General features: G+C 32.3%; 1 protein-coding gene across 1 annotated transcript in view; it reads right to left on the bottom strand.

The window, feature by feature from the left end:
- Nucleotides 1-258: 258 nt before the first annotated feature.
- The window catches only part of LOC106470822 (calcium-activated chloride channel regulator 1-like), a 36,960-nt gene continuing 23,687 nt past the window's right edge, over nucleotides 259-13,531 (bottom strand). The window contains exons 8-12 of the mRNA XM_022399464.1: nucleotides 13,064-13,357; nucleotides 9,332-9,556; nucleotides 7,508-7,790; nucleotides 3,304-3,444; nucleotides 259-518 (exon numbers count right to left, since the gene is read on the bottom strand). Coding sequence (XP_022255172.1) covers nucleotides 274-518; nucleotides 3,304-3,444; nucleotides 7,508-7,790; nucleotides 9,332-9,556; nucleotides 13,064-13,357 — 1,188 coding nt within the window. The 3' untranslated portion in view covers nucleotides 259-273. The remainder of the gene's footprint in view (nucleotides 519-3,303; nucleotides 3,445-7,507; nucleotides 7,791-9,331; nucleotides 9,557-13,063; nucleotides 13,358-13,531) is intronic.

The raw sequence follows: 13,531 nt of genomic DNA, 5'->3' as shown, positions 1-13,531 counted from the left end.
TCAATGTGTTATAGCTTTCTTAGTAATGTTTGTTAATATAATATTTTGGTTAATCCCACACAAGCTTTTCTTAAGCACAGATTTTCTTTTATTTGGGTTCCCCTAGTGGCCAGTGGTAAGTTTACGGACTTACAGCGGTAATGTTGTAACTGAGAGTATTGTGAAATTATGCATCTGATATTTTAATGAAAGACAGACTTACGGGTGATAAAATTTATGTTTAAAACATTAAGAAATTGCGCATCTGTTGTTTCTGAATTATACTAAGAAGGTTTAATATTGAGTTAAAATACCTGGTTTCTCAAAACAATTGTCATCTGGTGCCGTCCACTGGAGCCCTATGATATAGATACCAGAAACCATTTGGCTTTGAATAATTTGGAGATCTGTTACATGTCCTGGTGGAAAGTACTTAAAGACATCTTTATTGAAATTTTTAACTTGGAAAGATCCTGCGTTGGTTGATCGTTGAAATTTACCCAATTCTGATGAATCTTTATTTCTTTTGAATTGGTTTCCTATATTAGTATAAAAGAGTTTTGTTTTATTAAATAATCACCAAGTATAATTGAAATATTTTAACCTGAAAATATAACTTGGCTTCACTTTATCTGCTATTAAAATATTACATTATTTTGCAACTATTACTGAAAAGGTTTTAGATGTTATAATTTTTAGACCGATGTGTGTTCACTGCATAACAACACCTTTCAAGTATCTATATAGCTTAGATAAAGTTCAAAGATAGAAACAACAAAAAAGTTGCAAATTGCTAAAGAATACATTGTTGATCAAACTTATCTTCTATTCATCATATGTGGTATAAAATTAATTTCCATTCGGAAGTTGATGTAGATGTTGTTTTTTAAGAATTAATTTCCATGTAGAAGTAGATGTAGATGTTGGTTTTAAAAATTAATTTCCATGTAGAAGTACATGTAGATGTTGGTTTTTAAAAATTAATTTCCATGTAGAAGTAGATGTAGATGTTGTTTTTCTAAATTAATTTCCATGTAGAAGTAGATGTAGATGTTGTTTTTCTAAATTAATATCCATGTAGAAGTACATGTAGATGTTGGTTTTTAAGAATTAATTTCCATGTAGAAGTAGATGTTGTTTTTTAAGAATTAATTTCCACGTAGAAGTAGATGTAGATGTTGATTTTTAAAAATTAATTTCCATGTAGAAGTACATAAAAACAACATCTACATCTACTTCTACATGGAAATTAATTTTTAAAAACCAACATCTACAAATTAAAAATTAATTTAGAAAAACAACATCTACATCTACTTCTACGTGGCCATGTAGAAGTAAATGTAGATGTTGTTTTTTTAAATTAATTTCCATGTAGAAGTAGATGTAGATGTTGTTTTTCTAAATTAATTTCCATGTAGAAGTAAATGTAGATGTTGTTTTTTTAAATTAATTTCCATGTAGAAGTAGATGTTGGTTTTTTTAGCTTAAATATACGCAGTGAGCTACGTGCGCTCTGTCCATCGAGGGGAATCAAATCCTGGTAGATGTAGATCTTCCAGTCTACAAAGTTCCCCATGTAGACTGCCATTTCTTACACACAGCAAAATGAATAACCATTTACAATATTGAAACAAAAACTATAAAGAATATTAAAACACGTTGTTAGAGGTCAAGATAAATATGAAGTGTGCCTTAAAGTTAGAACACCTGTCCATTTTTATGGTTAAATAAAATATATAAACCTTAGTTAATAGGCTAAAATACACTGTAAAATAAATCAAATTAGTACCTTATTCGAACTTTAATAATGAAGTACAAATTCCAACTTCAACATTGTAAACCTAATGTTCACCATTACAATTCTTATATTCGAAGAGGGGGTCAGTTTTTCGTGTGTAAAGCTGAAAAATTTCCGTGTTCAGTAAAAGATGTAGTTAATCTTATAGCACAACCTACACGTGGGCGTATTAAACCACAACACGTGAAAACAATCAATACAGCACCTCTAACGCCATTCTGACAAAGACAAAACTAAAATATGTAGATTTGCTTTTTTTTAAAGACATTCTACCAGATTTGTTTTGCAACTAACTAAACCACATTTTGGAGTTAGCACCGAAAATGGGAAGAGAATAAATAAACCGTTCTATTTTCATAAATTAATTTATATCCTGGAATGCTTGTTGAGAAAAATATAAACTAAACCTAACCAGCAGTCAATTCTAGTAAATATCGTGAGAAAACTTGTCTTCCTGTGTCTTTCACGGAACATAAATCTCAATTAATACAGAAATTTCATTAAAATACATATCTTGTGTGCAACGAATTTTGTTTTACACAAACATTTATATGTAGATATTGCATTCCATCCAGGTTGAAAAACAATAATATTATTTCTGGTTTCTGCTATATTTCTTACACAGAAAGTAATTTTTAATATTGTGTATATTCTTGGTAAATAAAAATTCAGTACAATATTTGATAGGTTTTTCGTTTGTACAAATGACAGTATCCTCTCACTACATTAGTATATTAAATAATAAATACAGGATATCCAGAAAAACTAATATTCTAAATTTTCAACATTACAGAATCACATGAGGTTCAATAACATATCTACATGTACTGTATAGCTAAACGTTGTAGAAAATATGACAATAGCAACATCATGGTTCTTGTCATGTGCGCTTCAGCTCATCTGGTGTTAAATTCATTCTACACATATAAAGTTTATATGTTTAAAATTATTTGGTTGAAATCAATAACTAGTTCAAATCCAGTATGTGTTTTGATTACAAAACGATGATCTGGTTCCTTCACTTCAACACCATTATGACCCCATTAAAGCTCAAACGTAGTTACAAATAAGGATATAGTATGTTTGAAAAACTCTTGATGATTTTATTCTAACAGTTATTTTTTTTCAGTGGCCCAACGGTAAACTTGAATGCTTATAATATTAGAATGTTGGATTTGATTCTCCTGATGGACATTCTGAAGTTTTTCGCTAAAATTTCAAATAAAGAAGTTAAACGATATTATCCAATAATAATGACATTTAATGTATGAAGATTTGAGCTAAACATCATCATTAATAAAAATGTTTCAAAGGATTTCTTTTACATTGCGGATTTGTCAAACAACCATGCAAAAAAAAAGTCTTTTTTCACTAATATTCTGTTTCTAAAACGAAAATGTCTTAATTACGTACCTCGATCAAGGTACAAAAAGACAAAAATATTTGTTTATTTCTAGCATTATTATACGTGCTTAGTTCTTTCAATACATACACGATTTAATATTTAACAGATTGTGAATACTTACCTTTAGGTGGAAAAGAATTCTGTGATTTATCATTCAATTCCAAAGTTGCCTTTCCATCATTTATCACCTTTACTTCAACAGCGTATCTCCCATTCCCAGTGAACTCTGTGAAGTCACGTTTATACAGCCCATTCGATCCCGCTAAGGAATAATATCATTGTGACAGTTATATTTTTCATTCATAGCTTAAAGGATAATGATAATAAATTAAAAACTAAAACACAGCTAGACTACAGGATCAGATTTTTAAGAATATGTAGCTATAGGCTAAACTACAGTTGATTGTGTTAGAAGAGTCAAACTTCTTAACTATTTAAACATTTTACTTAGACAATATTTAGAATTCTTTAAAACATCTACTTTTCATCTTTTTTCGTTAAAATTAACTGCTATGAAATGAAATACAAAAAAATCTCCTTTTCTGTTATGTGAAAAGGAGAAATGTAAAAAAAAGGAAAATATTCTAGAAAAATAAAATATATTTTTTCTAATAATATCGAATAAGATTAGCCATTTTCAAATGCCAAACAGAGCTGGACGTGTCCTAGTTGTTAACAAGACTTGTTGCAGAAGCGTTCAAAGAGTAACAGTCGAGTTCATTATTCGGTTGGGGTAAAATCTATGGTGTCTGTGAGTGCTATTGACTAGCTCTCTACTCTTTGGTCAGTAGCTCAAAATTAGGGACACTTTTAACTGAAACTTAAGGTCTTTGAACTGGTCGTTTAGTCCATTCACGCAACAATGGCTTTTCAGAGTTAAAATACAAAATATCTTGTATAATAATATAAACAAATCGTTGGTTGTATTCAGCAGCAAACTTGATTACCTTACGAACTAAAAAACAAGTACATTATTGTTTATTTGTGAACCTATGAATAAGGAACATTGATGGAATAAATAACAAATGTGTAAAATATAAAATCATGTTATATTGGTAATATCACACCAGTACTCTGTAATTATGTTGAATTCTTATTATCACGCCAGTACCCAGTAATCATGTTGTATTGTTATTATCACGCCAGCATTCTATAATCATGTTGTACTGCTATTACACACCAGCACCCTGTAATCATGTTGTATTGTTATTATCACGCTTCTATTCTACAAATGAATAAGTAAATGGGAATTTTAAACCCTGTAAATAGGGATCGTAAAAAAGGAAAAGAAACAAGGCTGGAGAAACTGTAGACACTATTTACTCAAACTACAAATCACTATTTTGGCTCCATGCTGCTACCTAGAATTACATTTCATGGGGTCAAAATAGGGATTGTAATTTGAATAAATAATTTCTACAATATCTTCAGCCTTGTTGCCTTATCTCTTGTATGATCCCTAATTGCAGGTTTTGAATTTCCAATTTTATATTTTTGTTATTTGCTGGCGTTTTTTATGCTCAACTAAGGACAAAGGATTTCTTAGTATGGTAGTTAACCTCTCATACTGTAATGATAATAAGCATAGCTAGCTGATAAGGTTCATGATGATTTACTGTAGCTACTGACTACTTGATCACATTATTCGAGATGTAAAATGTTAAGCTGCAGCTGGAGATTGTCATGAAGATTTGTTTGAGAATATATGAGTATTCATAGTTTTTTGTAACCAAATTCTCTATCTATAATGCATAGCAATGGACAAATATATGCGTAGACTATGATACAACCTTCACAAAGCACGTATAACATTTCACCAGTAGAAAAGCAGCTTTTTGAAATAAAACATACGTCTAGAACAACGCTTTAAATAAGCATTTGCATTGGGTATCTACATGTTACAGTCATCTAATGTTCATCTATTACTGGCTGGCAATTCGTGTTTCACCCTGTACTTAAGTTTTTTTTAAAGGAACACTAGATATTTGTAAAAGAGCTAACTTCAAGGAGTGTGATATTTTTTAGCTTATGTAAAATATAGAAGAAACAAATCGACCTTTCAATACCCTTACAACCTTCGTAGTACATTACTTAGTATTCTACAAAAGGTTTGGATTAGACGTACCAAGCTGTTTTAGTTGTAGGCTGGCAAAAGAATAACAGTAATAAGAACAATAATAATATTTACAAACGGGCCGGATTTTCTTTTCCTTGTAAGTTTAACATGAGTGTTTTTTGTACATTTTTATATGTGTACAGCCTTAGCAGTCAATAGTAAAGGGTTTAAAGTGTTGTTTGAACTGAATCTTTACTGTTTATGGTGCTTTTTGCCAGAACGTTCTGTTAGGGTTTTGCGCAATTCCATGCGGTTCCTATCATGAACCACTATCGAGGTTCATGATAATCACGCTTTATTTTTATTATCACATTACCATTCCATAATAATAGTATACTTTATTATCACGCTAGGATTTTAAAATCACGTTGCATTATTTTATTACCATAGGAGGCCTCGCTTAAAATATAAGATGGAAAATACAACATTTTGTTTCCTATTTGCGAGTTATTAGAAAAAATATAAAAACAATATTAAAACCCGAAATTTTTAGCCGATTCAACTTTATGTTGCAGTGCTTGATGTCTTTGTGTCTCCAACTATAATATAAGATTTCGTAAAATGGAAAACATACTATATATAAGTTGACCTCAAACTATAACACAGTTTTCATCTATAACACTATATTCTATATAAAAATACCAGCTGACATACCAGTTCAACACAAGCAGAAGACAAAGGGAGCTCGGGATGACATAAGTAGAAAATCTGAACGTCGATATTCCTATGTCCCTTCTTTTAATGACAATCGGTTTAGCGGTTTGCCAGTTATAAACAGATACACACCAGATCTTTATCAAGTAATGGGTTAAATGACGAAGGATAAGTCAGACACATTTGTTGACACATTGCTGTTATTACTGTCGTTATTACTTTTATAAACATTAGATTCTTTAAATTACAAAATATAGCAACTAAAACTGCGCAATGTAGGCTTATCATATTTCATTTGTTTCGAATTGCTCTTATTTCGTCATTTGAAGTAAGAGGAGTGAATTTGAAATCTTGTGTTTTTCTAATTGAGTGTCAAATGAGATCGAGAGTTTTAAACTGGCTAAGCAAATTTCTATTAAATTTGCTACAATAATTCAAGTAGATTCCCCAAATATCATATCTAAATGAATAAATAAATGGTTTTGTATTTCAACGTAACCGCTTTAATGCAGAGAATGAGAGCCCAACTAAGTGAAGAAGTCGGTAGCAAAATACGTGGAGTAGATGGTTAACGAAAGTAATGTTAATGCCGCGCGAAGCACGGGTACCTTTGTATCAGACGAACCACTCGAATGCTATTCCTCAAAATAATGATATTTATAGCATTATTGTTTAAACCTGGCTTTGTTGGGTTACTTTGATAGTAATATACTAACCTATTCCGCTTAATTCTTACTCTATTGCTAGCAAAAGTACCTGGCTTCGCTCATGTTATTAGGTTGATTTATTCTATATGACTATGTCAACGTGTATTCTGAACCCATTTTAGCATAAAAGTATAACCTATACACTTTTGTTGCTCCTTTATGGGATGTGACCTGTTTATAAAGGTAACCTTCACTCTGACTTGTCCTCCGGTTTTAAACTTAAATAATAAAAACAAATAATGAAAACAAACATCTTTAATTAACGGAGCCTCTAAATTAGAAAACAACAAACATTTTTCAATTTTGTAGTTTATACATTTTATTTGATACTTTCAGCACATAGCCTCTTAACAACAATATTAGGTTATACTTTTATTGCTAAGCAACATGATATAAAAGCCATTGTTGTAACACAATGCTACCAAAATGCACTGGCTTTTCTATATATTAGAAGTTGTTATATAAGGAACCACTTCTTTACTATATGGTGTTTTGCTAGATTGCCTCATTAAAGAGATGCATACGCGCGCCCTTGCGTGTCTGTTTGTGATTTATATCTATAATTTATAATATATGGAACCCCTTCTTTTCTATGTAGTTTTTCGCTCTCTTGCGTCATTAAAAAGAGCGCATGCCATGCACACACACGTGGATAAGATAAGTAATAATTCCCAGGTGCACACCCTCAGGATCCACTTAGTATGGATGCAAAATGTCAGTTTTCTAGGTTCTTTCCTCTTGGAGCTATGGTGGTCACATTTCTTTTCTATATGGTTTTTCGCCACACATACACAGACACGCACACGCGCACTTACACACGAATATGGTAAGATATGAGTATTACTTACTGTATAGAAGAATGAAATTGTACAGAGGATCAGCGCCATTTGGCCTGATGATTGTTGCATTGAGTGTAGCATGTGCTATATTAATGTTTCCTTTATAAACTCTGGCAGAGATGAGTGCGTAATTCTGCATATCTTTAGTAAATGTGTCAAATGTACTGTCGCTTATAAAAGCTTCAACTCGTACAGGGTCATCTTCAGGGTCAGTTGGTTCTGATGTAACTTGAAAGCTGACCTTTATTGATGATGATGATTTGGAGGAGCACTTTGCTTTCCATTCTCCTGCCTGTTATCCCAAAATAATAAATAATTAGGATGTAGTTATTTGGAAAAGTAAAGTTTCTACTTATCAAAAACGATCTCATTTTACAGATAACTTATCAAATATTACATGATACGATATTCATCATCACCAACGGTATATTTTTGGTTTAAAACTACAATAAAACGAATGCTAATAATACAGTTCTCAGATACAATTTATGTAACTTAGCTACTTTAGTTTTTTATTTTGTATGTGTAACATGTAAAATGATAACTTCCCCATAGAAAAATTTTCTTTTCGTTCCTCTTGGCTGTACCTCTAACAGAGGGTTGTGTACATTATATTAACAAAAATAGATTTTAAAGAGGCAAGTTAGCAAGAAACGTGACTACCACAGCAGATATAAATTCGTGAAGAAATAACCTATATCAGAAATATATTTTTACATTGTTTGGTGCTATGTATGTAGTGTGATGTTACCAAAAATTGGTTGTTTTTGAATAATGTAGGTAACATGACTTTACGACACGAAACGTTCATAAACTCGTATCATGAAGATGTGTTGAGACATAGCATTACAATTTCGAAGACGGAATATCTTTTGTACCTAATGGCATTAAAAAACAAAGCAATATAGATCAACTTGTGGTACCAAGATTACCACAATGAAATCCAAACCAAGTAGTTTTGTTACACTATTTGTTAGATTATTTGGTTCTGGTCACACATTGTTTTGTCAGTAATATTTACTTTATCTTAAGGTTCTTTGTTTCTGATCACACATTGTTTTGTTAGACTAATATGTATTTTAACTTGCTATTCTTTTATTGTGGTCACACATTGTTTTGTCAGTAATATCTACTTTATCTTATATTCTTTTATTCTGGTCACACATTGTTTTGTTACACTGGTATCTACTTCATTTTACAATTCTTTTGTTGTTGTTTTCACACATTGTTTTGTTACACTAATGTCAAGTTTATCTTATATTCTTTTGTTCTGGACGTACATTGTTTTGTTACACTGGTATCTACTTCATTTTACAATTCTTTTGTTGTTGTTTTCACACATTGTTTTGTTACACTAATGTCAAGTTTATCTTATATTCTTTTGTTCTGGACGTACATTGTTTTGTTACACTGATATCTACTTCATTTTACGATTCTTTTATTGTTTTCACACATTGTTTTGTTACACTGATATCTACTTAATGTTATGTTTTTTCATATCCATTGTTTTGTTATACTAATATCTACTTTATCTTATAGTCTTTTGTTCTGGTCACACACTGTTTTGTTACACTAATATCTATTTTACGCTAATTTAGCAAGGTAGTCGTAAAATGTTCAGTCGTTGCCGTTTTTGGAGACAATTTAAATTATTTCTCTCTAATGCTTTAATTTAGTTATGCACTTTTTGAATTTTTCAAGTGGCTCGAGGCTGACAGTAAAGTTTTCTTAGAAAAATGAAGAAAAACCTAATTACCTCTGAGTATGAAAGAAAAATCTTTATGATATATTTTAGACTTTTGACAGGAAAATTCATTGGATATAATAGCTTACCTCAGCTTCTGTCAACAGAAACTGCCCTGTTGTTTCATCAAGTTTGGTCCATTCTGTGCCATCTTGGGTGAAGATCTTATTATTAGGACTTTCTAGAGAAATTTCGAGGTTGGTTAAGTATTTACTCCTGAAAGTGAATTTAGTATTGTTGCCCAAAGAACTGTCTATGTACGTGGTTAGATGTTTGGTCTCACTTTCGGATAATGTCATATCTTCTTTTGAAAGCTGCAAAAGAAGTTAGCATCCATTAGCTTTGAGGCTGTGTAATTATAATCAAGGTACAAGTTACTTTAACCCGAAATTCGAACAGGTGTACAATAGACAGATACATAAAGGAGGATAAGGAAGGTATATTAAAAGTCATGTTTTGGCATTTATAACATCTATTGTAATATTCTGCCACATTATTAACTGTCAACATTTCATTTACAATATATTTTTATTATATTAGCTACATCACACGGAGGTATTTAACGTAGTGCTTATCGATAAGCGCAAGTCCGTTTAAAAGAAATAACAAATAAATTTAACGTGGGAATAATGTAAAAATGTATGTTTTTCTCGAAAATAGTTTTCGCCGTGACAATCGTCATGGGACAGTATTTATCACTGACTTATAAACTGCAGTTATTAGGTGGTTATTCATGGTATAACTTGTGCTACCTAATGTAAGCTTTAGTGTTTTTATTCCAATTATGAATTTACAGAATGGGGCAAAAATCATTATATAGTTGTTTAGGGCACAAATTGCTGTAAAGTTGGTACTATACAGTTGGTGTGTTTGTGTTTGATTTTAGATAAAAGCCACATTGGGGTATCTCTTGTGTTGATCGCGAAGAATCGAACTCCGGATTTTTGTCAGTCTGTAAGCTTACCGCTGACCCACCGAGGGTCTATCTACAGTTGTTATTATTTGGTTGGTCCTAAAGAAAATGTTTCGAAAACAATTAAAAACATATTAATTATTTTTTTATTTCAGAGAAAATGTTAGAAATTATCCTATGTGAAATAATTGTACATCCACTTTTGTCTCATTCGCTATCGAATATGATTTATTTATTTATTCCTTTTAATTTAAATTTGACCTGACATATTCATACTACACAAAGGTCATGTAGGTATTTTTCATTGGTGATTCCAATTTGAATAACATTTCAGTTTCCCCGGTGGGCCAGTAGTTACTTTCCGGACTTACATTTCTAATATCCGGCTTTCAATTCCCTGCGTTCAGAAATGCGTTCAAAGTGTGAAATATTCTGTCACAATGCATCGATAGTATGAGCAATTCTACCGGAAACGTTCAAAGTCTGAAACGTTCACTTGGAATGCGTCTAAAGTGTGAAACACTCAGTCTTAGTGTATTCATAGAGTGAGACACTGTGGCAGTGCGTCCAAAGCATGAAGTATTCTGTTAGAATACATTCAAAGCTACAAGTACTGTGTACCAATGGGTAAAAACTGTAGAGCACTCTGTCAGAATGCACCAAAAGTCAAAAGTAAGAATCACACTATCCAAGTGCATACAGAGTACGAATAATTCTGTTGCTTTTTTCTCAAAGTATGAACAAATATCTATTCACACTTTTTGTTTCATCATATTAAAATGTTCTAATAAGGTTAAAAACTCGCTTTGGCTGTTCCGTGGCTACATGTAAAAGAAACAACTTTCTAATTTTGAGCACTGTAATCAACACTCTGAATATATTTTTTTTAATTAAGTGCTCGTTAGTTTGTTTTTGTTTTGAATTTCGCGCAAAGCTACACAAGGGTTATCTACGCTAGCAGTCCCTAATTTAGCAGTGTAAGGCTAGAGGGAAGGCAGCTAGTCACCCCCACCCACAGCCAACTCTTGGGCTACTCTTTTACCAACGAATAGTAGTATTGACCGTCACATTAGTACGTCCCCACGGCTGAAAGGGCGAGCATGTTTGGTGGGATTCGAACCCGCGACCCTCAGATTGCGAGTTGAGCGCCCTAACCACCTGGCCATGCCGGGCCCGTGCTCGTTAGTAAAACAAACTGTAAGTTCCATCTTCTTTTTTCTGTGAGCGGAAGTTATCTGACAATAATGTTCTGAATCACCATATCACTATTGATGTATGCTCCACGTTTACACCACAGAAATTTATAGCGTCAGCTATGTTTCATTAAGTGTTCATACACAGGTATAGATGTTGTTTTCAGTCAACTCTACGCTTACACCACAGAAGTTTATAGCAGCAGCTATGTTTCCTTAAGTGTTCATACACAGGTATAGATGTTTTTTTCAGTGCACTCCACGTTTACACTACAAAAGTTTCTTTAAGTGTTCATACACAGATATAGATGTTGTTTTCAGTGAACTATACGTTTACACTACAGAAGTTTCCTTAAGTGTTTATACACAGGTATAGATGTTGTTTTCAGTGCACTCCACGTTTACACTACACAAGTTTTTTAAGTGTTCATACACAGGCATGGATGTTGTTTTCAGTGCACTCTACGTTTACACTACAGAAGTTTCCTTAAGTGTTTATACACAGGTATAGATGTTGTTTTCAGTGCACTCCACGTTTACACTACAAAAGTTTTTTTAAGTGTTCATACACAGGCATGGATATTGTTTTCAGTGCACTCTACGTTTACACTACAGAAGTTTCCTTAAGTGTTTATACACAGGTATAGATGTTGTTTTCAGTGCACTCCACGTTTACACTACAGAAGTTTCTTTAAGTGTTCATACACAGGTATAGATGTTGTTTTCAGTGCACTCCACGTTTACACTACAAAAGTTTCCTTAAGTGTTTATACACAGGTATAGATGTTGTTTTCAGTGCACTCTACGTTTACCCTACAGAAGTTTCCTTAAGTGTTTATACACAGGTATAGATGTTGTTTTCAGTGCACTCTACGTTTACCCTACAGAAGTTTCCTTAAGTGTTTATATACAGGTATAGATGTTGTTTTCAGTGCACTCTACGTTTACACTACAGAAGTTTCTTTAAGTGTTCATACACAGGTATAGATGTTGTTTTCAGCGCACTCTACGTTTACACTACAGAAGTTTCTTTAAGTGTTCATACACAGGTATATATGTTGTTTTCAGTGCACTCTACGTTTACACTACAGAAGTTTCTTTAAGTGTTCATACACAGGTATAGATGTTGTTTTCAGTGAACTATACGTTTACCCTACAGAAGTTTCCTTAAGTGTTTATATACAGGTATAGATGTTGTTTTCAGTGCACTCTACGTTTACACTACAGAAGTTTCCTTAAGTGTTTATACACATATATAGATGTTGTTTTCAGTGCACTCTGTCTTTCTTCTTCATCGGGATTCGATCCATGTTTTGGACCAGGGAGGGTCAGGTTCAGCGTTGACCTCTTCCTCCCTCTCAGGATTTGGTATTTCGTTGCACTCTCACTAAATCCTATAATAACTCACTGTATGTTAAATATTGTCCACTGTCCGCAGTTTTAATGAACGTACCATTTTCGTGCCATGTCCATTTCATGAGGGAATATAAACGTGTATATTTTCACTAGTTTCACTTATGCATGACGGTACAATATAGTTCTTCTGCTCTCTATTCAACACTAGAAATCAAACTTTGGAGTTTAGCATTGTAAACTTGTAAAATTAACATATAACATATAAAGGTTAACATTAACTTAGAATGCCCAACTAGAACCATAACTGAGAGCGACCTCTTCAGAAATTCACAATAACCGTTCTTATACTATACACTTACTTCAACCAAACCAAAATCGATGTCACCTTGGGCAGTCTTGCTGCCGTAAAATAGTGCATCATCCATATTTGAAGATACTCCTGACTCATCATCAAGAACAAGAAAAGAATTTCCTCCTGTTTTCACGGAAAGTGTTTCTAAATTTTTATCCGATTGTCCACCCAGGTCTATTGCGTTGATTACAACTTTGGCTTCTATAACTCTTTGAATTACAGCTGGTATTTTAGGGTCTGTATTTTCCTCCCCATCAGTTATCAAGATGATTAATGCACCTTCGGTGTTTGCTTTCAGAACCTATATACAAGGAATATTCAAATAGATTTATTTAGTGCTTCCTAGTTATATATATATATATATATATATATATATATTAGTTTAGTTTATTATTAGTACTACTACTATACTATATTATATATATCACACATATGTGTATATATATATTATTATTATACTAACTACTCTCTATAT

Source organism: Limulus polyphemus, unplaced genomic scaffold, assembly GCF_000517525.1.
Source record: "Limulus polyphemus unplaced genomic scaffold, Limulus_polyphemus-2.1.2 Scaffold4237, whole genome shotgun sequence".
In the NCBI taxonomy this organism is placed as follows: Eukaryota; Metazoa; Arthropoda; class Merostomata; order Xiphosura; family Limulidae; genus Limulus; species Limulus polyphemus.
This window is presented reverse-complemented; position numbering and strand designations above follow the sequence as displayed.